Source organism: Canis lupus, chromosome 35 (assembly GCF_048164855.1).
Source record: "Canis lupus baileyi chromosome 35, mCanLup2.hap1, whole genome shotgun sequence".
Lineage (NCBI taxonomy): Eukaryota > Metazoa > Chordata > Mammalia > Carnivora > Canidae > Canis > Canis lupus.
Window position 1 is genome coordinate 15,374,554 of NC_132872.1, and position 26,631 is coordinate 15,401,184.

General features: G+C 44.1%; 1 protein-coding gene and 1 pseudogene across 15 annotated transcripts in view; both read right to left on the reverse strand.

Annotated features, from left to right (window-relative positions):
* Positions 1 to 26,631, reverse strand: part of NECTIN3 (nectin cell adhesion molecule 3) — a 301,843-nt gene that overhangs the window by 165,094 nt on the left and 110,118 nt on the right. For 6 of the 15 annotated variants that reach the window (XM_072812400.1, XM_072812403.1, XM_072812406.1 and 3 more), the window contains one exon: positions 23,637 to 23,699. In XM_072812400.1, coding sequence (XP_072668501.1) covers positions 23,637 to 23,699 — 63 coding nt within the window. Of the gene's footprint in view, positions 1 to 6,504; positions 6,945 to 14,951; positions 15,692 to 19,627; positions 22,880 to 23,636; positions 23,700 to 26,631 lie in introns of those variants that run through there. The other 9 variants (XM_072812414.1, XM_072812408.1, XM_072812404.1 and 6 more) reach the window with 7 other exon arrangements.
* On the reverse strand, positions 1,227 to 1,309 carry LOC140625246 (small nucleolar RNA U3; annotated as a pseudogene).

A 26,631-nucleotide genomic window follows, 5' to 3' on the forward strand; every position in this document is an offset into this window, starting at 1 on the left:
GAACAGGAATAACTGTTAATTCAAGGCACTGTGTGTGTAGTGGCTCAGAGGGCAGATCCTGAAGCCAAACTGAAGCTACGAATACAGCTCTAGCACTTTCTATATATATAACTTGGGGCAAGTTATTTCATCTCTTTCAGCAGGATTCTCATCTGGACATGTGGATAATAATAGCACACCTACCTCAAAAGGATTAAATGAGTCAATATAAATATGAGCCACTCAGAGCAGCACCTGGCATGAAGCAAGTGCTGGATAAGGGTTAGCTCTCTGTATTATTATTACCATATGTTGTTTGGAAACTTACACTTCATGGCTCATCTTTATTATTTGGAATGACTGTTTTGATTTTCTTTTTTTTATCAGCCATTTAATAGATCTATTTCTTTTCCCATTGTTCTATATTAAAAGTACCTGAGTAAATCTGGCTTTTTTCCCCACCTCATCAAGTCTTCCTGGGTGAAATCATGCTTCAAATGAGGGAATCAATGACCTTTACGAGTCTCTCTCAGGAAGGGAAGCTGGCTCTAAGGTTCTTTTGAATATCTGAAAAAAGTGGGATTTTTCTGGTAAATCTACCCTCAGGCTTGACATTCTCTAGGGTTACTTCTTGCATTAAAATTCTGTGAGGAAATCCTTTCCCACTCATGGAGATGACTAGGGAGAAAGAAACAAGTTTATCCAAATCTCCATGGGAAAGAAATGAATAATAAAAATGGAACTAAGACATCCTTACTTCTCTTCAATGATGAGCCCAATAATACATTTCAAGGCATTCTATCATAACTTTTAAAAAGCTTCCTTTTTGCTTTCCATTTTTAGGAAACAGTATATTTAATCATATTGAATAAAATCTACAATCCAGGTTAGTAGTAGTGGTCCCCTTTGCAGAGAGAAAGGTGGCACTGTTGGACATGTATTTTGAGTGAATCTACGTTGGGGTAATGGATTTGCAGTCTTCCTGAACATTCTTATGCTCTGCTTCTCTTTGACCAAGGTAATATGTTTCAGAGATGACTGCCTCAGGCTAGAAACTTGGGTTTTGCTCTATAGCCATGGCACACACAGAGCACAGCTGCCGGTCCCCACTGTCGTGCTGAAGTGGTGGTGACAGTTCTGTGCTTCACTCAAAGGCAGGATAAGCCACCAAAGTGGGCAGGGGTGGGAGCTCATCTCAGTCAGCTGTCTTGCAAAGTCAAGGGAACCTAGACAGGGAACCAACCACCTCTAAAAGACATCCTGATACCCTACACGTTCAGAGAAACTTCTCTAGTAACAAACTATAGAAATGATCCCTGAAAGTATACTAGGGGTGGTAGAAGGGGAGGAGGGCGGGGGGGTGGGAGTGAATGGGTGACGGGCACTGGGTGTTATTCTGTATGTTAGTAAATTGAACACCAATAAAAAATAAATTAAAAAAAAAAAGAGCAAGGGCTTCAGTGTCAGCCAGACCATAAAAAAATAAATAAATAAATAAATAAATAAATAAATAAATAAATAAATAAATAAAAAATAAATAAAAGACATCCTGAGACTCTTCTCTTGCCTCAGAAAGATTCCTGTGCTCTCATCCTATTCCCTCTTCTGATTCACAGCAGGCCGCTTATGGGCCCTTGAGCCGTCCTGGAGCTCCTGGAAGCCCCCAGAGTGGCTCTGGAGACCCCAAGAAGCCCCCTGCAGCTCCTCCTTCCCACCGGGAAGCCCCACCGGGGCTGATCGCTCACATGTGCACTGCGCATCACCTGCAATTTGAGATTAGTCGTTTCTGTCTTTAGTTTGCCTTTGCAAAACATGAAGGCTACCATTGAAAAATAGGGGAGGACAGAGCTAATTTTCTTTTTCTTTCTTTCTTTTTTTTTTTTTCTGCTTATCAAATATATAGACTGTTTCAAAAGCTTAGCAGTGAAAATACCAAAGTTCCCTTAGGAATAAGCTTGGGGGGGGAGGGGAACCTGGGTGGCTCAGCGGTTTGGTGCCTGCTTTGGGCCCAGGGCGTGATCCTAGAGTCCCAGGATCGAGTCCCACATCGGGCTCCCTGCATGGAGCCTGCTTCTCCCTCTGCCTGTGTCTCTGCCCCTCTCTGTCTCTATAAATAAATAAATAAATAAATAAATAAATAAATAAATAAATAGCCTAAGCTTCGAGTCCCCACGTCGGGCTCCCTGCATGGAGCCGGCTTCTCCCTCTGCCTGTGTCTCTGCCCCTCTCTGTCTCTCTCTCTCTATGAATGAATGAATGAATGAATAAATAAATAAATAAATTAATTAATTAAATAAAATAAAAAGGCCTAAGCTTGGGCGGCGGCTGCTGCTAGGAGTCCGCAGGTGACCCCGCAGGTGACCCCGCAGGTGCGCACGGAGTTCCGCAGCCGAGGCGGGCGGGGCCGCGCGCTGGGGGAGCCCCGGGGCCTGCGTGGGGCGGAGGCAGGACCGGCCCGTCGGGGCTCCCTGGGGACCCGCGGCCACACGCACGGGGACCGCAAGAACCAGACATTCTGGGTCCTTCTATTTCGTGCGGTTTTTTGTTTTCACCTCCAAAGGGGCATTCCGCTAAATATAACTAAACATGATCTAATTTTTATGCTGCCAAGAAACAGGGCCCCGGCCCACGTGCTCTGGCCTGAGGTCAGGGAAACGCTGCCTTCCCGCGGGGAACCGGCTCCGAGCTCCCAGCCCCGGCGCCGGCGGAAGGCCGCCCCGACAGCCCAGCTCGAGCCCAGAGCCTGGGGAGGGAGGCCGCGGGTCGCAGAGGCCGCAGCAAGGCGGTGGGGGGGGGGGAGGATGGGGAGGAGTGGGGGAGGAGGAGCCGGGGAGGAAGAGGGGGGAGGGGGAAGGGGGAGGAGTCGGGGGAAGGAGTGGGGGGAAGGGGGAGGAGTGGGGGAGGAGGAGTGGGGAGGAGGGGTGGGGAGGAGGAGGAAGGGGAGGGAGCAAGGGGAGGAGGGAAGGAGGAGGAGCTGCGAGGAAAGAAGAGGAGGGAGGAGGAGGGGAGGAGGGGGGAGGACCGGAGAAAGGGGAGGAGGAGCGGGGGAGGAGGAGTGGGGAGGAGGGGTGGGGGAGGAAGGGGAGGAGGCAAGGGGAGGAAGGAAGGAAGAGGAGCGGCGAGGAAAGAAGAGGAGGGAGGAGGAGGGGAGGAGGGGGGGAGGATCGAAGAAAGGGGAGGAGGAGCGGGGGAGGAGGAGTGGGGAGGAGGGGTGGGGGAGGAAGGGGAGGAAGGAAGGAAGAGGAGCAGCGAGGAAAGAAGAGGAGGGAGGAGGAGGGGAGGAGGGGGGAGGATCGAAGAAAGGGGAGGAGGAGCGGGGGAGGAGGAGTGGGGGGGAAGGGAGTGGAGCAGGGAGGAGGAGGAGGGGGGGAAGGAGGATTGGGGGGAAAGGGGAGGAGGGGGGGAGCAGGAGCGGGGGAAGAGAGGGAGAAGGACGGGGGGTGGGTGGGTGACAAGAGGAGCGGCGGGGGGGGGGCCCTTCTCGGGAGACCCGCCCCCCGCGGTTGCCAGGCCCAGGAAGGCTCCGCTGTCCCTCCTCGTCCCCTGCGAACAGAAGCCTGGGCTCTTGCTCTGGGGAGTCGCTCCAAGCATCCAAGCAACTTCGTTTCAGGAACCTTTTTTTTTTTTTTTTTTTTTAATATTCAGAAGACACCGTTGTTCTAGGGGTTCAGGGTTACTTCCAAGCTTCCCGCATGTCCCGAGTCTGCGAAAGGCTCCACGGTTCCCCCTTACTTGTATTTGGGAGGTGGGGGCTCCTGCCGTGGGCGCCGTCCGCCCCTCTGCCCGGGATCTGCGGGGAGAATCATGGGGGGGCGGGGGGTAGAAGACGGGGCAGGAGAGACTCCAACTCCGGGAAACGCGGTTGCAGAAGGGGAGCTGGCCGGGGGATGGGGTGACTGTGACTGGGTGACAGGCACTGAATGGGATGACCACTGGCTCTTTTTTTTTTTTTTTTTTTTAAGATTCATTTATTCATGAGAGAGAGAGAGAGAGAGAGGCAGAGACACAGGCCGAGGGAGAAGCAGGCTCCATGCAGGGAGCCCGACATGGGGCTCGACCCCAGGTCTCTAGGATCAGGCCCTGGGCCGAAGGCGGCGCTAAACCACTGAGCCACCCGGGCTGTCCAGCACTGGCTCTTATACTATGTGTTGGCAAATTGAATTTGAATTAAAAAAAAAAAAAGAATCCTCGGATACAGTGGTCAAGGGCAGTGGATCAGCTGCACTTCCAGCCTTTCTCCTGCCTGGAGCTGATCTCAACAAACAATTTTACACCATCATGATTGTTAGGCTCAACCTGTTGATCGTTCCCTTCGACCATGAGAAAATAAGTTACACACATAAGCTAAGAGGCTGAAAGGGTGTGATTTCTCAAGCGATGAAGCAGGAAAACTCACTGACAGGAGCAGGATTTAGTGTGGACTCCCCTGCCGTCCACACCAGAGGGGCTCCCTGCCTGCACAGCTCCTGCCACTGAACATGTTTACCTTGAACTCAAGTCTAACAGCCTTTGTGTGTTTAATGCTGTTTCTGAGGCCATAAAAGTAATTATGTGTTGATTATAGAAAATCTGAGAAAACACACAAATAGAGATCTAAAATAAAAATCAATTCTAACCTCTTAAAGGAACAGCTGTTAACATTTACTAACATTATGTTAACATGTATGTACCCAGCCTCATTTATACAATACACACATACACAATTTGTGATATGTGTGTATCACACCGCATCCATGCCATACCACAGCATCTGTGACAATTGAGGTCACAGAATATAAAATTTTGAATCTTACTGTTTGATTTAATAACACATCATTTGTATTTTCCTTTGATTTAAAATATTCTTTGAAGACATTTCGATGCATACATAACATTCCATAGTATAAATGTATAATTATGTTAACTTTTTTCCATTGATGAGTTTTTGTGTTTTTTCCAAGTATGTGCTTTTTTGAATAATAATTTAATAAAAACCTTAATACAGGAATCTTTGTCTAATTGTTTTACTATATCCATATCCAGAGTGCTAAATGGGAAATTATTATGTCAGAAAGTGTGGGTTTCTTTTTAGAAAGCTATGTTAGTTTATATTCCTAGAAGTCGTGTCTGAAAGTATTGCTTTATTATCCTGTTTTCAATACTAAATATTATAATTTAAAAATGCTTTATAAGGAGTGAAAAATAGCCATTTCGTTGTCATTTCAAGTTTCATAGTTTCTAAGAGGCTTCATTTTTCTAGGAAAACAGCATGATTGCATGTATGGCATATTTTCTTCAAAACATCTCCAGTAGGTCTATCCAAAGAGCCTTCCTTAACTATCATAAATGGAACCATGTGGTGATAACTATAGTATTCTCAGGGTAGAGTTTCAAGAGACACTCACCAGGCTGTGAGGCTATGCCTTCTGGAATCATCCGAGCACTGGCTGCTAAAAGAGAAGGGCAAAGGGGGCAGTTTTGGGGTAGGGGGTGGCTCTCAAACCTATAGCAGTGCCACAGCGAGGAGGCTGGATCAGAGCTTCCCTGCAAGAGGACTTTGGACACTGGGGAGGAAGATTGCTGGAGGACAGAAGAGTCTTCAAGGATGTGAAGGTGTGGAGACAAACACTAACAGCTTGTCTTCCTGAGGACATTTGTTTTGGGAGGCCAGCCCAGGGTGGATGCTGGGATGGGCAGTGGGTGTCAGATTGAGATGCGTGGCAGAAATGAAGCAGGTCACACCTACCCATCTGGTAGCAGATAGTGGCACAACATTCATCTAGGAAGGCAGAGGGTGCATCCAGAGCCCAAGGTGGTGGCAGTTGCCAAGGGGCCTTAGCTGTGTGGCTCAGGGGACTCTGGATGTTCTGAGGATCTGGACATATTAGATCAGATCTTTGGGCCCCAACATCCAAGTAGGAAGCTAGTTACTAGAGCTGACATGCAAGGCTTCGCCTGGCCGGACAAGAATAGCCTCAAGACCTAGGTACCAAAAAAAAAAAAAAAAAGATCTAGGTACCAACTCCAAACATCCTCCTAGTGAGGCCTGGGAGCAAGCCCAGATGCTGCCTCCAGTTGGGGATGGAGAGGTCTCAGCTGTGGGGACTGGCACACGGAGGTGGCAAGGGACCAAGAATGTCATCAGAGAAAACACGGAGAGTACTCTCGAGGACACCCCAAATGAAATTCAAAATACTGCATTTATTCTCACCGTGCAAGCTCTTGAACAGAACTGGAAACTTAAAGTGATAAATTGCAAGAGATTTATCGGTGAGGGGGAAAAAAAAAGCAAGTACTCAAAAAGGCCCAATGGGGAAGGAACCAAAACTGGAACCGGGAAAGCAGGCTAACCCAAGTGGAACGAGCAGTCAAATGGAATGTGTTTTGATACCAGCAAGGGAGGACTGAAAAGCAAGAGAACGATTTGTAGGGACACATTTTTTTTTTTGAAGCCAGATTGTAAATCAAGAGCATGAGATTAATGATGACCTTAAAATGGCTAAGGTATTGAACTGATTTTCTTAATCTGTCTTTAATAAGAAAAATGGAACCAAGCAGCCATTTCAATTAGGTGGTAATGTAGAGTTTGCAAAAATGTCCACAGCTGGTAAGGAAAACCTGGAGACTGTAAATATGCAGCTCAGCAGGTCCTGATGAAATCCATCCTGGAAGTAATGCCTGTAAATAATCCCCACGATTTGGGGAAAGGTGTAGGCGGGGGTGGTGGTGGGGGTGGGGGGTGTTGGGGGGAGCAGTGGGGAAGCCAGGGAAAGGCAGCCGGCTCTTGAACCCCTTGAAGAGCTCTGGGCAGCATGCTATGGGGAGGGGGGTGCTGTGCAAGAGACAGGAGGGATCTCATGGTGGGCCTGGGAAGCAGGCAGGAGGGAAGAGGAGTTTGGAACATGAGTAAGGAACTGCAGGTGATGGTCAACGTCCTCAGGTGTTCTCGTGCGTCTTTATCACGTTCAAGACGGCCTGCCAGGTTGCTGTAAGGGCATCGAAGGAAAGAACCAGCTTAGTTTTGAAGAGCATATGTCGCATTTTGTTCAACCCAGCAAATATGTGACAAAGATATATTACATGCCTCACCTGTTCTGGGGGTGCGATGGAGGAGGCAAAAATGTGTTATGATTTTTTTTTTTTTTGGACCTTATGAACCCATGGAGGGCACCAAGGAGCAAATAAGGAAATAATGCAAAATGGTGTGAGTTCAACTGTCACGAGGGAGGTACAGGCCTTGAGGGCCAGGCCAGAGGACACGCCCACAGGGACCCTCACCTCGGGCAGGTGTCAAGAGGGGGCACTTGAAGTGGGCTTTAAGGATGAGAAGGTTCCCAGGCACGAAGAGAGGGTGGGCTCTCCCCGAAAAGGTTGGAGCAGCGGGGGGTGTACGCTGGGGAATAGCAGCTAGTGGGACTAGAGCGCACATGCTGGGAAGTGGGAAGTGATAAGGGGGAGACGGAGAAGGCCAAGTTGCAAAAGGTTAGAGTACTAGAAACCAGAATAGGGCATGATTTGGTCAGCAAGGCGTTATCGTGGCATTCTTGAGCAAGAGAGCGACATGAGGAGTGGACTCTTAGGAAGAGGCTCAGTCCTGGAGAACGCGGGCAGGATCAGAGCGTGGACAGGTGAGTGGGAGGGTGTGCCCTCAATATCAACCCCCCTTTCCTGCCACCACCCCCATCTAAGCCACCAGACCTCCCCATCCAATGCTTTGGCCTCTAAGCTAGACTCCCAGTGCTGTCCTTGCCCCTCTTGGTCAGTTGCAACACAGCAGCCAGAGCGATCCTGTTAAAGCATGAGTGGATTATATCTCTCCCATCACAGAACCCGCCAATGGCTCCTATCTCAGGCAAGGAGAAGCCCAAGCCCTTACAATGGCTCCCCCAAAGTAGAACCCGATCCAGTGCCCACCTTGCATTACCTCTCAGACCTCAGCTATCTGTTTTCCCCTCACTCACTCATTGCTTCCTCAAATGCAGTGGCCATAGTCCTGCCACAGGACCTTTGCACTTGCTGCTGCCACTGTCTGCATGGTTCTTTCCCTTTCTCCAGGTGCATGGCCCCGCAGCCCTTCACACCTTTACTTACATATCACCTTGTCAGTGAGGCCTTCCCTGGCCACTCTATGTAAACTGCAAACCCTGTGCCCCCAACACTGACTGCCTTCCCTACTTTGTTTTTCATTCATACCTCTCTCTCTCTAACATACATTTTTTTAAATTGTTTACTGTCTCACTCCCCCTCTATCCCCATGAGACAGAGATTTTTTATTTGTTCTGTTCATTGCCATAGTCTTAGCACCTAGAGCAGAACTTGGCAGGTGCTCGATCATAAATGCTGAATGAGTGAATGAATGAGTAAATGAATGAATGGATATCACAGAAAGCTGAAATGGGTTGAGGGTGCACAGTGGATGAAAGCTTGTTAGGATGGAGAAAGAGGGGCTCACTGTAGGAGCATCTGTACAAAGCTGCCAGCGTCTGGGTTCCCCAAGGAAGAGTTAAGGAAACGCATGTCCTCTCAGCAGAAGCCCAGCTGCTCCTCGCTGCGTCTGAAACCTGGGTGAAGGCCGGAGGTTATAAAGGGGGGAAACGTCCAAATGAGACCCATTAAGTGACCCACTACGTGAACAGATCTCAATCTTTCCAGGAAATTCCTAATGAGGTTTTGAAACATGTACTTCTTCCCCTTCTATCTTTAATTCTGCTTGATATCACTACCCCCCAAAATCTATTTTAATACTGTTCAGAATTCTAAAATCAGTATCAGCATCTTCTACGCACATCAAGAGTTCATTTTTAAAATAGCATTTGGAGGTTTCTTATGACAAACACTATAAACCATTGTTTTATAATTAGAACTCTCAAAGCCCCTCACATAGGTGGAAATTGAAAATAAAGAAGAAAAAAGATTATGAGATGAGTGATATGTGGGAAAGGAACATGCATGTGAGGGTGAAAAAAAATGAGGATAAAAACAAGAAATGGGCGGGGGCACCTGGGTGGCTCAGTCGGTTGAGCATCTGCCTTTGGCTCGGGTCATGATCCTGGGGGTCCCAGAATGGAGTCCTGTGTTGGGGTCCCTGCTCAGTGGAGAGTCTGCTTCTCCCTCTCCCTCTGCCCCCACCCCGCTCATGCCCTCTCTCTCTCTCTTTCTCTCTCATTCTCTATATCTCAAATAAGTAAGTAAAAAATCTTAAAAAAAAAAAGTAAACATTTCTTTTTTAGTTTGAGAGAAATTGCCTTCTCTTCAAACTCTATTCTCAGAATGGTTTAGGCTTCTAGAGGAAATTTCAGAGAAGAAGAGAATGAACCTCCCCTGACACGAGGAAACTACCCCCTTGAATGAGGAGAGAGAGGCGGGGGCAAGATACAGGCAGAGACCATAACCCAACATCACCCAGCCACCTGCAGCGCCTTCCTAGTCTAGAAATAAAGAGCAACTGGTCTAATGAAAGTAACTGGCTTCCTTCAATTTCTCTCCTGGGGTGAGCAGGGGAAACGGAGGAGGAACCCATGCCCTAGCTCTCAGCCTCTGACGCTGACCCTGCTGCTGGGGTCTCCTCGCCCAGGAGCCGGGGTGGCCCACATCCAGGAGGAGGCAGGGGCATGGAAACCTGGCCACTCACCCAACCTGGGGGAGCTCAGGTGGGCCGGCCACATGGACCCCGGCGCTCCCTGTGGGGTGCTTTGAGGCTTTCCAGACCTGTGCCCCAATTTTCCATCTCTCTCTGCCCAACCTGGCCTGACCTCCGCTCCTTCCACAGGCATTCATCTCGAAAGAAGTCCCTGCAGACCAAAAGCCATCTCAGCCTCTGCTTCCAGAGACCCCAGCTTGCCACAGCCCTAAAGGAGTGGTCCTAGGGTGCAATTAGATGGGATTTTGGAGACAAATCACTAGCCACCTGGCAGGCCATGAGGACCCAATGGGTGAGAAATACAACCTGGCCTCCCCTGGCCCTATGTGATAGTACAGCAGGTGGTTAAATGAAAAGATACATCCCTGACAAGGAATGAACTAGCAGGTGAGATTTTTTAGGGGTTGAGAAGGGAGAAACTGTAACTATAAAGACAATGGAATTGGTTGAGTATTGCTAAAAGCCATTAATACACAAAAGGTAATGAAAAGCTGCAGGCAATTAATAGGGGAAAAAAAAAAAGCCAAATATGAGAGCCAGAGGATCTCCCTAGTAGTTACAAAGAGACCCTCACATCCTGCAGCTGAGGCCCAAGCCCAGAATTAAATCTGATGCTGATCCCCAGAGATGGTAGACCTTAGGAGTTCTGCGCCCCACTCAAGGCCCACCCCCACCTCTCCTGCTGGCTGCTAGGCCCATGATAGGATTGGGTCATAGCACGATCAGCCTGGGTCAGGCTCGGCCCAATACGGGAGAAGGGGGCTTTGGTCCAAGGGAGCTGCAAAGTCTAGCCAGCATATGCTGGCCGAGGTCAGGGCACCCTGGTGGTCCTGGACCCTGAGGCTGCTTGAGCAAGAGCAGCCGGGACAGGGGACTGGTTGGAAGACTACCGATTTGGGAGCACTCTCCAGAGATACAGGATTTGGACCTCGGCAAGACCCCTGGGAGATGCGTCACCTTGCTACTAGGATGGTTCCTAGGAGCATGAAGACAGCGATGGCCTAAACTGAGGCTGAAATGTCAGAATTTCCTTGGCAGATTGAGGAAGAAAGGATTAAAATGCTCGGGGATGTAGACATGCTAGAGTGTCTCTGTATACACTGTATGTGAGGCCTTGCCTCCAACCACAGGATCACGTTCCACAGAAAGGCCTGGAAACACAGCACTACCAAGGCCATCAGGAACACGCTGGGGGCAAGGGCTCCAGCATCACTCAAATGCTCAGCAATGATGAAAGGACCACAGACAGTGATAGGAGAGAACCCGGAATGAGAAGACCCCCCCCCCCCCAATAACAGAGGCCAAGTGTGAAACCGCTTGAAGCAAGCCAGGTGGATGAAATTGTCCCTTTGAGCAGCTGGGGTACAGTGGCAGCCGTGGGGGATGACAGGAGAAGACGACAGGATCCCTGGGCCAGTGGCACCAGCAGCAGCAGGGAACTTCTCAGAAATGCAACTTCTTATGACTCTACCCAGACCTACTGAATCAGAAACTCTGGGATAAAATCGGAGTTCCATCAGGGTGACTCTAATGCAGGCTAAAGTTTGGGAACCTCGGGATGGCCCACGGGCTTAACAGGCCGGGCCTTGGACGGCAAGGCTGTGCCAGGAGACCCAGACACGTGGGATGAGCTACAGCACGGGGTGCCTGTGCCAGAAGGTCCTTTGCACCTGAGAAAAGGCTTTGCCTTCTCTCTAGCAAGGAGAAGCATAGGAGTTTCAAGAAGTCACAGATTCTTCAAATCCTCTATGTTTCTACTTAGGAAATGTCGTATTTGGGCAACAACGGTTGTGAGTTCTGAGCAACGAACAGCTCCACCTGTTGCTCTACCGAGCAAAGTAACGTAATTGCCCGCTTCTGCCCAGCAAAGCCGCCTCTTTTCTTTGATTTGAGCTGACACATATAGGTCAGAAGCACTAATCTCACAGTCACTTTGGGTTTTACCATCAGTGAGAAGGGAAGTGTGGAGGGAGAGGGCGCCTTCCTTAACTGACAATAATGTGGAAACCTGTAAGACCAGAAACTCAAAGGGCCATTTCAAGTCTAAGGTATGAACTAATTATTGCCCGGATGATTCGCCATCGCATTTCTCTTATAGCAATTTCAGAAGGTATAAAAGGACTTTATCCCCCCATATATTGTGCTTTTTGGTGAAAGCATAAATATAAATAAAGGTTGAGGCTTTTCCCAGAACCTCTGGGAAGTAGTAACTTGCAGGAAAACATCTGATCGCAGAGGTGCACAACTGCGTATCTAACCACCGAGACAAATCTTCCCCAAGTGTTTCCTTACTCTCACATTGGCACTTTTGCACAAACCATCTATATGTGTGGAATACGCCTGCTCATTTGTTTACCAGGCTGTTTCCTATCTATTCAACACCTAGCTAAAATGTATTTTCCAGGAAATCTTTTGGATGGATCAGCGTATATTCTCCTATTCTTATTTTGTTGTTTTATTCCAGCACGTTTTTTGACATTCTGAGCAGTGTGCATGGGTATGCATTTATCTGCCTTGTGGAAATGTGGCTATGATCCCTGAGTGATGAAGGCTGAGACAAAGGATATTTGGGAGTCAATGATACAATGGGATGGGCAGATATACTTCCTCCTACTGGCTGGTGATAGGAGTGGATGGGAAACCAAGGATAGCCCTGAGGATGGCAGCCACAGTTCCTGATTCCCATGAGCCGTAGTGCCCAGTTGGAGAAGGTTTAGGTCAGCCACATGTTTGCAGGTGTCAATTACGCATGTCCCTTCCCAACTTCAGTGGGGGTGTGTCAGTAGCTTAAAACTGATCGTGGTGGAATATTCACACTGTGGGGATCAGAAAATGTTATAAACCAAGTTTTTGTGTTTTTTTTTTCAAACCCAACAAGCAGATTTATCAGCACCTTTAGCATCTGTATTCTTTTTAACATTCCACATCTCCTTTTAAGAGGCTCATGCTTTCCTCTACATTCTTGAACATAAAGAATGTATTTATAATACCTTATTTTAATGTGTCCGTCTACTAACTCTATCTTCTAGATCAGAAAGTTTGGCTAACTATGGGTCAAATCCAGCCTGAATCCTGTTTTTATAGGACCCATGAGCTAAGAATGGTTTTACATTTTTAGAGAGTCATAGACAACAAATAAACATTATTAGCCATCAGGGAAATTCAAATAAAAAACACAATGAGATAGCACTTCACACTTACTAGGATTAACTATAACCAAAGACAGAGCATTAATGAGGTGATAGAAAAACTGGAACCCATACACACTGTTGAAGGGATTGCAAAAAATGCAGCAGCTTTGGAAAACAGTTTGGCAGTTCCTTAAAAAGATTAAGCCATAGAATTGCCATATAATCAAGCAATTCCACTTAGGTACATATATAAAAAAATAAACACATATGGTCAAAGACTGGTATATGTAAGTTCGTAACAGCATTTTAAAAAATATTTTATTCAAATTCAATTTGCCAACATGTAACACCCAGTGCTCATCTCATCAAGTGCCGTCCTTAGTGCCCGTCACCCAGTCACCCCATCCCCCCACCCTCCTCCCCTTCTGCAACCCTTTGTTTCCCAGAGTTAGGAGTCTCTCATGGTTTGTCTTCTTTAATTTTTCCCACTCTGTTTCCCTTATAGTCCCTTTCATTATTTCTTGTATTCCGCATATAAGTGAAACCATATGATGATTGTCCTTCTCCGACTGACTTATTTCACTCAGCATAATACTCTCCAGTTCCATCCACATTGAAGTAAATGGTAGATAGTCATCATCATTTCTTATATGGACCACATCTTCTTTATCCATTCATCTGTTGAAAGACATCATGGCTCCTTCCACAGTTTGGCTATTGTAGTTATTGCTATAAACATTGGGGTGAGGTGTCCCATCATTTCACTACACCTGTATCTTTGGGGTAAATATCCAGTAGTGCAATTGTTGGGTCACAGGGTAGCTCTATTTTTAAATTCTTGAGGAACCTCCACACTATTTTCCAGAGTGGCTGTGCTAGCTTGCATTCCCAACAACATAGCAGCATTTTTCATAATGCTTTGCCTAAAGTGGTAACAACCCAAAAACCCATTAACCAATAAGTAGATTAAATGTGGTCCATCCATATAGTGGAAGATCCTTGGAATATTATTCAGCAATAAAAAGTAAATGATAAATGCTGTAGCATGGATGAACCTTGAAAGCATGCCAAGTGAAAGAAGCCAGACACAAAGGACCACACTGTACATGATTCTGTTTATATGAAATGTCTAGAATAGGCAAGTTCATAGAAACAGAAAGTAGATCTGTGGTTGCCAGGGGCAAGGGGGTAGGAGGATGAAGAGAGTGGATAGGAGTGGCTTTCTTTTGGAGGTAATGCAAATATTTAAAAATAATCTGGGAATATACATTGAGGGGCCCCTGAGTAGCTCAGTTGGTTAAGCATCTGCCTTCAGTTCAGGTCATCATCTCAGGGTCCTGGGATCAAGCCCAGAGGCAGGCTTCTTGCTTAGCAAGGGATCTGCTTTTCCCTCTCCATCTGCCCTCCCCCTATTCATGTGCTCTCTCTCTCTCTCTAAAATAGATAAATCTTTTTTAAAAATAAAAAATAAAAAATGCTGAGCTTTATACCTTTAAAAGTATAAAACTTTTAAAAGGATGAATTTTATGGTACCTCAATAAAATAAATTTTTAAGCGGTTCCCAGACTTGGACATTTCACAGACCATTAGATACAAAATTCAGGGACCAATGATAGACACCAACTTTTTTTTTTTTTTTGGTAAATAGTAATATTTCAAAGTTACTACTGCCACTATCATTTCATAAAACAAAGTATATTTTAACACCTAAGGATTAACCAGGGATTATTTAAATGGAATAAATACAGCTTCACTAAAAAAAGTATTAAGTAATTTTTGCAATTATAATAATGTGTAACTTATCGTCACATTTTAAAAAACATTTCCAATACTGCTTTAAGTATGAATGTACTTCTGTTGCTATTTTTAAAATCTTTTTAAAAAATAGATTCCAGTATAGAAATTTTACCATTTCTATAAAAGATGTTCTTCAAATCTTGAATTTTACAGTCATGTAATTAGGCTATCACTTTTTTTTTTAAAGATTTTTTAATTTATTTACGAGAGACACACAGAGAGAGAGAGAGGCAGAGACATAGGCAGAGGGAGAAGCAGGCTCCTCACAGGAAGCCTGATGTGGGACTCGATCCCAGGACCCCGGAATCACACCCTGAGCCAAAGGCAGACGCTCAATCGCTGAGCCACCCAGGCATCCCAGGTTATCACTTTTTATATGTATTTTAAACATAACTGATTTATTGATAAAAAGGCAAATGAAAAACTTTAGTTGATAAAAACTTTATTCAAAACATGTCAAGAACCATACAGTTCAAAAATAAAAGATAATTTCTGGTAACTGAAAAATAAAGAATATCTATAACAACCACATTAACTCTACTATTTATAATACAATCTCAAAATCAAAGCTAATCTTTGTGTTTCTATATTTTGCCACATTTGAGCTAAAATCCTCCTCCTTACCCCACTACATTGTTATGCAACCCTTTTAGTTTGAACTCTTAAAATACAACTTGGGCATTTTCTGACAAGCAAGAATATATACTATTGGTTTCTTCCTATACATAGTTCAAATCAGTAGCAACTAATTTTTACTAAAAATATTTTTAAAAAGAAAAAATGGGGAAAGCAGGTTAGTAAAACATTTGATTTGAAAACAGTGGGGAGGTTAGTATTCTGAACTGAGCTGCACAAGAATACATTTCTACTTGAAGACTCTCCAGATTATTCATACACATTTATATAGTATAGACCTTTGCAAAATGCTTTCCACAATTTATTAGTCGGGACTCATGACCCCACCAGGTGCTGTGAAATAGCAGAATTAACCTCAGTTTATGCCAGGAAACCAAGGCACATGGTCAGATCTTCTCAGGGCCAGAGTGAGGTCTCATTAGCTTCTGACTTCTTACGTGCAGAGCCGAACACCTGTTAATGCAGTACATTCACTCAATGATGGGAGTAAAAGTAGGTGGGATTTGCTGTGGAAGAGTTAGTTCTGGCTCTGTAAGTAAAAAGATCAGAGTACGGATAAGGTAGGGAGGACAATTTCAGTATGAAAAGTGTTAATGGGAAGAAAGCTAAAACCAGAGTAAGACTATTCAGACAGAGATCACTTTTCAGAAATAAAAATAGCAAAACAAGAATAGGAAAAGAATTATAGCTATAGAGTTTCTCATTTCTAAGCCAAGGGGCTTTTATAAGATCACTTTAAAGTAGGACCTCTCTTGAAGACAACCCTTTAAGTATCTTATTTTCTCCTCCTTAAAGCCCCTTTAAGGTACATAGTACTAACTTACAGGGTGAGATTGAGGAGTACCGAAGAGGTGCAGAGCACGTGGAGAGGGAACAGGCTGGAGCAGATGTCATGTCTTAAAACCCTGGCTTAGAAATAGAAGGTACAGGATAAACAGGAACTTTTCTGGATGGACAAGTGGAATAATCCGGGGATCCAGTGGCAACTTAACATTAGCTACTTAACATTTTTTTTTCCCCACAAAAGACTTGGAATTTCAAGTACACCATGAAACCTAAGATGACAAATGCTCTTCTGGGTATTGAAATACACAGTATGTTCTCATAAGACCACACCACACGAAAAAGCAGAGACATAAATGAGCCACAGTGTGGGGAAGTGCAAACTAATGCGTTTAGGACAAAATACTGCCGTCTGTAGTCAAACTGTGATGGACACCGAGCCATCAACATGACTTGAGAGAGGAATTTACCTTATCCTGATCAATGTGCTAGGGTGGATTAAGGAAAAACACTGGGTCATTATTGGAAACGTTATTAAAAAACCAAAACAGTGATGCTCATTCACTTGGAAAATCCTGTGCAACCCTGGGCTTCATAGATCTACTGTGAGTCATTATGGGACATTAGGGAATGTTTGAAGTATATTCCTAACCCCTGGAGGGGACACATAAAACATCTCTTCATGGCTGTCAGGCATGTTTGTAGCAGGATGGGTCACAGTTCTAAGCCAGTATAGCAAATCTGATGTTCTGGATTCCCAGGGGGGCTTTCCCAGGGAGTCCTCTAATCGACTGTCACAGTTCAATCCCATGCCATGATGATAAATACAACCAGTGTAGGCTGTGATGCCAAGGACCTTGCTGGGAAAAACCTCAAGAGGGCGACTGTTTGGTTAAAGAATACAGAATATAGCTAGTTCTTTTTGGTGCAGGGAGGTATGTAACTTGATACATATCATGGCTTTAGCCTCCAACACTTATTAGAATGTTCTTGGGAATGGACAAATGAAAGGGAGTTATGCCCAAGCAGTGACATGGAGAATCCTTTTATTTATCAATGGTGATTTCCCTTCTCCCTGAGATACAGCAGGAACTTCCCCATCACAGTGTCAGTGGGGAGTGTCATCTGAATTTCTGACACTCTCTTTCATTCTAGTTTACTGGGCCCCACAATCAAACTGAGAACTAACCTTCTAATGAAAATGCAGTAGAAATAAACCTCATATTTTACGTATTTTGACCGTCAGGGTAAATATGACCTTTCTAGTTCCCACTTCTAAACTTTTTGCAGAGATAATGTTAAAGCAAATATAAAATGGGCCCAAAATAGTGAAATGTTTGCAGATGTGAGGGTTCTTCTGCACATGGGAATGGACAAAAAAATTTTTAACTGTGTATTTTAAGTGGACCCTTCTCCCTCTGTCTCTCTGACACACCACCCCGGCTCCCTTCCCACCCCCTTCCCACCCAGAAAGAAGTTGTCACTAAGGAGAAATGTCAGCAGGTGTGATACTGTGAGGAATCCTTAACGAGTTGTTACATTTATGTAATTTAAATTATTTTGGCAATCGCTAACTAGTCTTAATATACACTCCAGGAGTGGTTAGTTAACATTTGAAGAATCCTACTGGGGAAATAACATCCTCCAAAGGTTGTTAACATTTGAAAAACTCTAGTCACTTCAGAGGCTTTATCTGTAGTTTAACACCAGAGGTTTTCTTAATAAATGATTACTTTCAATGGCCAAAAAGTGGTAAAGTGTTAAAGGTGGACTGACCAAATACCGTAGGGCACTCCAGCCCTTCCACCAACGGGCTATGAGACTCCAGCAAGCCCACGAGCCCTGGCTTCCTAGATTACTAACCTGTTCTGTGTCTAGCAGTTAAACAGAATTGGGTTGGCTAACACTAAATATACTCGAATATTATTGGATTTGCTTCTAATAAACTTTTTGCATATTATTGAGTTCCCTGAAAGAACAGAGCTCGGACATTTTCAAGGTTACAGGACAGGCTGTTAACAGGATGCCTGCTTGCTTATAAACATGAATGATGCAGAAATTGGTCTAAAAGCTGATTTCAGTGTAAAGAATTCACCAGGTAAAGGTGGGGGTGGGGGACGAGCTACAGCCCTCACCCACCTCTACATCCCAAAAGCTACCAGAACAACCTAAGAGTTGCAAGTGACCAAACCAGCCAAGTCCAGTTAACAATAATTTTCTTTAATGGAGGAAACATAAATACCTTTATAGGTATAATAAAATTAATCCAGGCGGAGTCTATCATTGAATAGGTTTGCAAATAGCAGTTTCTAGTTTATCGGAGGAAATGGAAGTCCCTGGTCTTCCTATAAGACTGGCAAACAGTCCAAGGATGCAGAGCCTTGTCAGTTAAGCAGCTGGCTGAGCCACGGGTGGGGGCCCTGACATTTCTACTTCACACTCTTCCTGTTCTGGTTTTCTACCAAAGCTAGCTAGTTTTCCATGTATCCACCTCTCCCCAGGAGTTCAATAAAGGTGGGACAAACCAAAAGAACTAAGGTGAGGGTGTTAGAGAGAAGCTTGTGCCCAAATTACTTTGAATCAACTGGGAGGTAGTAGCTTTCATTATTTGATTGTTTTTGCAGCTACGGTTAACCTAATGGATATGAGTCTTTATGAACATTTTGAGTTCAAAAACGAAGTAAAAATGAGCATATGTGCATCCTTCAATCTTAACAAACATTTCTTATGGTTTGTTTCTATGTATTTTCTTAGACCTCTGTTAAAAAAAAAATCAAGAAAATGTATTCCCTAACACCACTCCCCAAAAGCAGATTTTAAAGAAGTGACAGCTGGCTGGCAAGTGGCATGATCTATGGGTGTGCACCATAGAAGTGTGAGCCTCTCGATCCCCACAGGGGCTCCCGGACGGGGATAAAACAGGAGTTAGGTCCTAGTCAGTGAGGGGATTCATGTAAGGCACTTATTCATAACACAAACTCAGTAATGTAGCTGTTATTAGTAGTAATCTGTAAACCAAGAGCAACCACTGTTACAGCAACATGCAGTTGCAATTTTAGACACAGCCTGAAAGGCTAAGGTCCAGAATATCAAGCTTTCCATAAGATAAAATAGTTATTATAGTAAAGGAAAGTGGAAGCCCCACTTGCACTAAAAATTTCACAAACTGAAATTTTCACATTACCGCTTGGTTCTCTCCAGTGCTGGTGAGGGCACTAGATGTATAGGTTCAACATATAATAATAATGGAGTCATAGGTATTTTCAGTTTGAAGAGAACTTATAATTTCCCATCTATCATTATCTTGCTTAGCTCTCACATTTCTGAGAGGCTGGCAGGGAAGGTATAATCTCTACTTTATGGACAGTGGATGCTTGTCCAAGTTTCCATGGCTAGACAGGGTGAGGTTGGGAGTAGAATCTGTTCTTTTAGCTCTTGGCATAATGGTCTGTCCTCTACAGCCCACAGAATAAGAGGCTCGGGAAGGCTCTGGTGTATATAAACCATAGTACCAGGAGGCGAGCCCCGTGCAGGAAAAGAGTGTACAATGAAAAAAGGTGAATTTTAGATTACCATGAAAGAGAATTCAGGAAATCATCCTCAAAAGATGGACAAAAAAAAAAAATGTACTATCCATATGAGTAAATGAGGCCGTAAAAAAACTAATGAGGGAACCAGTTCATTTAGTTTAGAGTGCATTTATTGCTTTAGTATCTACCGTGTGTGTATTACAGGGAGGTCTATCACAGGTAAGAATTTTATATTACAAGTCCAAAAAGCACAGACTTCTTCAAACTTCGAAAATATAAGAAGGCCAGGGATAGGAGAACCCTCCCAGAGGCAACAAATCACTGCCATTTAAGAATCAATCTAAATTCATATCCTATTATGTCAGACCAATCTGGACAGTACAGATGCTTTACTTAGCGGTGTGCAAAGAGGCTGGTGACCTGTGACTACAGCAGTAATGCCCACTCCTGGAGCCCCGGCTGCCTACAAAACAGGCCATAAAGGCTGCGCATCTGAGATGGAGCACGCACAATCCCTCTTGAAATGTTAAGCTGCAACCCTAAGTGGATAAGCACTCTGGGGATTTATTTCTGTTTCAGTGTGTTTTAATAAACCAGTTATGGGAAGAGTATCTAGTATCAGCTGTGGATTTTATCACTCACTGACCTTTACAGGTCTAACTTCCAAATTTAAACAGCCATCAACAAGTAGCCTATGTACCAAATTTAGAGATGGACAAGCTAATTTTGGGTGGCATTTTTTGGTTGAGGGGGCTGGTTGATCAAACCCTTTTAAAGCTCCTTTCTGTTCCACTCAGTATTCAGAGAGAACAGATGGGAGACACCAGGATAAACAATTATATAGCTTATCTGACCCATATAAAGGGCCAACTGCTATAAAATCTACCAGCTTATTCAAGTACTGTAGCTGACAGCGAAGCAAAGAGGATAGGGAACTAGCTGGTTGTGAGAGAGGTGTCTACACCCTGAAATTTCTTTACTATAACTACACCAAAATATTAAAGATTTTCTAGTGGGTTCTTGATAGGGAGGCCTCTGAAGATAGGCCAAAAATCTCCTACAACCTAGCCCTTCCAAATCTAGCGCAAATGAAGACATCCTTACTCCCCCCAAGGTCCGAGATCATTTTTTTATGCTAATTCAGCAAACCACTTCCCAGCAGGACCCTAGAAACCATCCTTAATGTGTAAGATACTTTTAAAGCTGTCCAAAACAGGTGACATACCACCATATCTCTTCCTTTGTAACATCTAGTATTTATAAAAACACTTCACTCTCAAGAACTCGGACCAGAGTCATCTTTGTGTTGGAAAATAGTTGCAAGGATTCCTACACCTTCAGCTCTACTGATTCATTGATGGGATTCCAGGTAATAAATGTGTTCTTTCTGTGCCATCTTGCTACAAAGGGCAGTAACTCTAACTGAGGTAGCACAGTGATACAGCAATGAGGGTCCTTGGGATTTACCCTTTAATTCCATATAACTATTAGCCTTTTAAATTGCTGAGGCATTGAGTTAGAGTTTAAGCATCTTTTCTCCCAGAACTGTTGGCCACCCAGGCAACAACAGGGGCAGAATGTGTGACCACTGTAGAATAACCTGGATAATTTTGCCTGCAAAAGCATGGCAACTAAGAAAAGGAAACAAACATACAAGCAGAGACTAGAGCCAGCACAGCATGAATCACAAGGCATCTTTGGTATCTCATTAGAAATCTAGGTTAATGTTCCCCTGTCCCCCAGAAACTTAGGTTGGAAACGTGCACTCTTTTATTAGTACTTATGTCGTTCTTTCCTAATATATGACAAGTCTGTAGTGTTTTTAATATCTGTGACATACCTCTCATCATCCAGAACACACAGTAAAACATCGCCTTCCTTTCGATGTGAGGAGAGTGACTGATATTTGCACATGTACCCGGGCCCCCTCCTCTGCTCACCCTGCTATAATTACTACTTTCCATCTCAGTGAGAATACGTTGGCAGAGAGAAGTGAGAAAACTCAAGACAGGTATTCGCAGGCGCCAAAGTGTTGCACTGGGAAGTCAGTCACTGTACTATTTGCTTTTTAGCATCCCTTAGCTCCTGTTGTTGACCAGGTAAAACAGGGTAGAGAGGATAAAGGACGACATGGGGGTTTAAGCATATATGCCACAGTAAAATGGCATTTACTATTATTTTTTTTTTAATTTTCACATTTTCTACCTGGCTTCTAAGAGCAGGAGTTATTTCATGGTGATTTTCCGGCAGGCTTTTCTGAGGTAGATAAAACACGGATGAGAAGCAGTCTGAAGAAGCAGAGGGTAGCCGAAGCCTGTGTGGATAGGATTAGTTTGAAAGGAATTTCATAAGTGAAAGCTGAGCTTGTCATATATAATAAATACTCCAGGAAAGAGGGACAGGGCTCAGGGCTGTCCACCGTGTAGACAAGGCTTTTAGAATTTAGCAGGTGAGAAATAGGCTAATCTGGCTCAGAAAGAACAGAACTGTGGGAACGACATCAGAGCGAGAGTTGAACCTGGGTTAGCACGCAGCTGATCGAGACCCGGCAGAGAAGGGCACAAACACGTATCCCTTAGGACCTCAGTGATCGACCAAGAACATAGATCACAATTATCCACAAGACTTTAAAAGGGACCAACAGGCTTCAAGGTTTAAACTGCCCTGTTGTGGTCTTTTTTTTTTTTTTTTTTTTTTTTTTTTTGGATAAAGAGCAAATTTTGCCGCTTTCCTCAGGCCTGTTGTTCGCACAGGTACCATAATTACGTTAAACATGTCAGGGAAAGCCAAATCCTGATGAAATAATTAGCGAAATGGATTTTGAACTCCTTTTTCTGCTCATTTGAGTTAACAGATGAATAGGCTGGCCTTCCTAAGACCCAGCAAGGTTAACACTCCCAGCTGGGGCCTTTCTTTCTGGAGAATCACTGCTGCCATCAGAGGCAGATGCTCTGCTGTAGGCCCAGTGTTAGTAGTTAAACACTATCATCACGGAAACACACAAAGCTACGGTCAAGTTCACAAACACAGCTGGTGGCTAAGAAACTCTTAATGAAGGGAAGGAAAATTTGCTATTGGCTCCAAGCCATTCATCACGGCTTCTTATACACTAAACTGGGATTGTTTTATATGAGAGAGAATAAAATAATAACCATTGGCCTCAGTTTCTCTCCCCAATCCACGATTAAACATTTGTCACGACATCCACTGGAAAGAGAGGGAAATCACACGTAATGTTCTCGCGGGTTGATGTAGACTCTGTCGGGGTCGTTGCTTTGATGATGTTTGCCAGGACTCCGGTCTTGGTAGCATATCTGATTGTAAAGGGGGTACATCTGCTGAATCCCATCTTCCCCCTCGGGATTCTCATCTTCATAGTCCAATCTCCTGCTAGTTAGTCCATTCTAAAAATTCAAATATTGCTTACATTAGCAAAGCAGCTGTTTGCATTCTTCTAGCACTTTGGTAAAAATAGGCAAGGATTGAATTCATTATAGTCTGTGCCTCTGATTCATTTTCCCACAGGCTACTGAAAGACAAGGTAAAGTCCAACAACTTGTCCTTTGTTGGTCCTTCGTTGCTTACGATACCTGTACAAGAGTCGCAGCGGCTCCTAACTAGAAAATTATGACTAATGGGGACTATAGTTAGTTCCAGGTTTTGAAATTTGGAAGTGGTATCAGTTATACTAGGGAAGACCAAGGCTGTGAACTTCCAGAGTCCCTCAGCAGGCCTCAAGCTTGGAATGTGTACATGAAATATATAGAGAATTAAATCAAACAGCCAAAACAAAACCAAAAGAAACCTCAAGATTCAGCGCTGGGGAATTAGCGAAAAGACAAGTGAAACGAACCGGTATTTGATCATATCCCCAACATAACTGAGAATCAGACACCATAAAAATGAACACCATTAAATGAACCCCCATGGTGCTCTGTGTCTCTGGTACTGACCCCTCTGCCCGGTTACTGGTTTCATAAAACCTGAATATCTAAAGACACGTAAGCAAGCTCAAGGACCTTACAAAATCATACTTACTATGGATGCTCAGACAGCAGAGAGCGGGGAAAAATAACTTTCATGGAACTCAAATGGTATTTTAAGGAGTACAGTAGCCCCGCTCCACCTGAGCAGACCCCACAGCAGGACCATGGTACTTACAGAGTGCTGGAGACCGCCAACCTCTCTTTCTTTGAACTGAGTCTGCAAAGGCAAGTGTTCAGTCTGGAAGAAGAAGACAGAACAAGACACGCATTTTAAAGCACCAAGCACACGGTGAAGCACATCAACCAAGGCCATGAGGATGCCTGTTTTTAAAAGAGCCAATCATGTCTTGTCGAAAGTGTGCCAGCTAAGTAAATGTTCCATCTGAGGACAGGATAAGTAAATACATTTCTTGAGTTTGTCTCTCTTTCTCTCCTAACTTCAGATTTCTTCTGGAAGAAAGAAAACATACAGAGCATCTGCTGTAGGAGCTCTCATGCCAATACTAGCTCTTCCAAGAAGCCCTGCACAGAGCATATATTATTGCAATTATTTGTTTATATTTGCTTATCTCCTTCATTAGACTGAAGGTGCTGGTTGGAGTATTTACAAACATTATCTCATTTATAATCCCTCTAAAAATTCTATAAAACTGATTTTTTTATTCTAGGATGACTAAAACGGAGGCTCCGAATGGTTCTGTAAGATGTCTCCAGTCACACAGCTAGAAATTGGTGGATTATGATTCACAAGTGGCTTTGTCTGAATCCTAATCCTGTATTCCTATATCCCCTGCCTCTAGGTCAGTGTCTGGAAAATAGATGCTTAAAACATGTAACAGAAGAATGCCCGGAAGTCCTAGCATGTAAGCATATCCATCAACCCGCTCTCCCTCTCACTGCCTGTCCTTCTGGCCTGGAAGGTCTGCCCCTTAGCTGAAATACTGCCCATCCATCTTGGCCTGGCTGAAGTCATTTTTTTTCTCCTACAAGGCCCATCAGAGTTAATTTCCTTACTCCTGGTTTTCCTATTGTTCTTGTTTATATCTCTATCATAGCACACACAACTGATCTATCTGACAACATGTGTACCTTTTGACCCCAATGAAGAGTGAGCCTTCCCTGGCCATCCTCCCCCAGCCCCACACCCTACCCTGTGGTTCTGCAATAGCAGGAAGTCCATAGTTAACCAATGAATTGACTGAACTCTAAATTATTAATTCTTGATATCCCATGTTACGGTTATCCAAGTTATAAATTATGTCCGACAAATTTGCTCCTCCTGTCATATTCCGCAGATTCCAGGGTGCTTCCCACGTGACCTGTGATATTGACAGTACAAAGGGTGAAAGTCCAAGGCAGGTCCCGCTTCATGGACGTGTGACCAGTCACACAGGGCTCTGTGTTCAGAAGGTCCCACTCTGGGGTTTAATGCTGTATGGCTGTCATCTTAGATTTTTTAGTAATCTATTGTGAACCTGTATTTTATGTGGTCTAATGAAACAATGGAGCATGCCTCAGTGACCTGGAGCCTCAACTCAAAGGTGTCCTCACCTGCTGCTTGTGTTTGGTTTGGTTATTGGCCCCTACTCCCTTACCCTGGTGTCTCAGATCCCCTTCACTCTCCCCTCCTTGTCCCTGTCGAGGGGCCTGAGTGCTGGAGCAGGGAAGGCTGGGGTCAGGACTGCATGTCCCTCGCCCCCCACATCATTTTCTTTCTGGCAGGTGGCTAGAGGACACATGGCAGTGAGGGCAAGTCTCTCACCCCCAACTAGGAACCTGGTATCACTGTACATGTTCGACAAGAGGCCCTGCATTTTCACTTTATACTGTGCCTCACAAATTATGTAGCTAGTCCGGTCCAAGGAAAATAGATTTAGGAAAAAAAATAAAAATAAACCTAAAATTAAACACATTTTTTATTTGTTTGCTGTTCTAGATGATCCTGGTTGCTGTTCTCCTTCTGTCAATACAGGTCATTGAGAAATTATTCTGCATCAGTACTGTTATCTAATTCGACAAGAGACAGAGCAGTTAGAAGCTTCCGTGGACAAAGGGCAAATGCCTTTCTTCCCACTGGTGGCAGAGTGTATAAAGCAAGGGTGTAGTCAACACTGAAAGAAACCATATTCTAGAAATACATTGATTACAGCCTCAAGAGTTCAAGAAAATATTTGGTTGGAATATGTGCTTTTCTTTGTTTATGCTATGAAATTCCAAATCGCAAACTGAATATGACCAGAAAATAAATTATCATTCATGTTTTCCTGAACACTCAGGATAATATCTATATTCGGTCACTGTCAGTAAAACACAGTAATAACCTTTAAGTCCTTGGAAACTAGTATTCAAGAGGGCACAATGAACCATGCACATCCTGAGTAACCATTTAGCCAGCATTAAATTAACAGTGTTAGGGGGTTACAGAGGCAAGAAAATCTATTTTGTTTCAGTATAAAGAGATTCCAAAGAGCTGTGGCTTTATGAGTCATAACAGCATTGCTACATTTTTCCCATAGTAAGAAGATATATAATCAGCCACAAGTGGTACATGTAAAAATAAGGGACAAGAAGAGAAAGATTCTAGACCTAAGCAGGAAGAAATGGTGTCTAGACACTATGAATAAGCTTCACTTGCACTGAACGGATGACAAGCATATGTGTAAGTTCCTTTTCTCTATCCAATATTGTACACCTTCACTAACAAACCACTATCCGTCATGTGTGCCTATGAATTTTGTAATATACTATCTAACCAAATGCTATGAAAAGAAGTCCCACACATCCCAGGGATGGCCCTGCATTAGGGATCAGGGGTTATGGAAAGCATCTGCCCTTGCCTCTCCATTGTGCAGACATCCAATTTCTGGAAAGACACATAAGGAATTCAATTTAATGGTGGGTGAGTACACGTCCTATTTCTGCACTCCCTAAACCACCTGAAATGTTGAATATCTGACTTCAAAAAAAGTTGATCACCAACATATTGGAAAGTGTCTTGCATAACACCTTACTTCTGTTTGGTGCTTGACATATAGGTACTATATTAACTTAAAATATTTTAACTAATGGATACATATGTTATTCTATTATTACATTTTTTCCTAAAAAGCCCTGAGTTACTCTGAATCTCTAATACATATTTTGACTTCCCTACTGACATGTTCTATCTT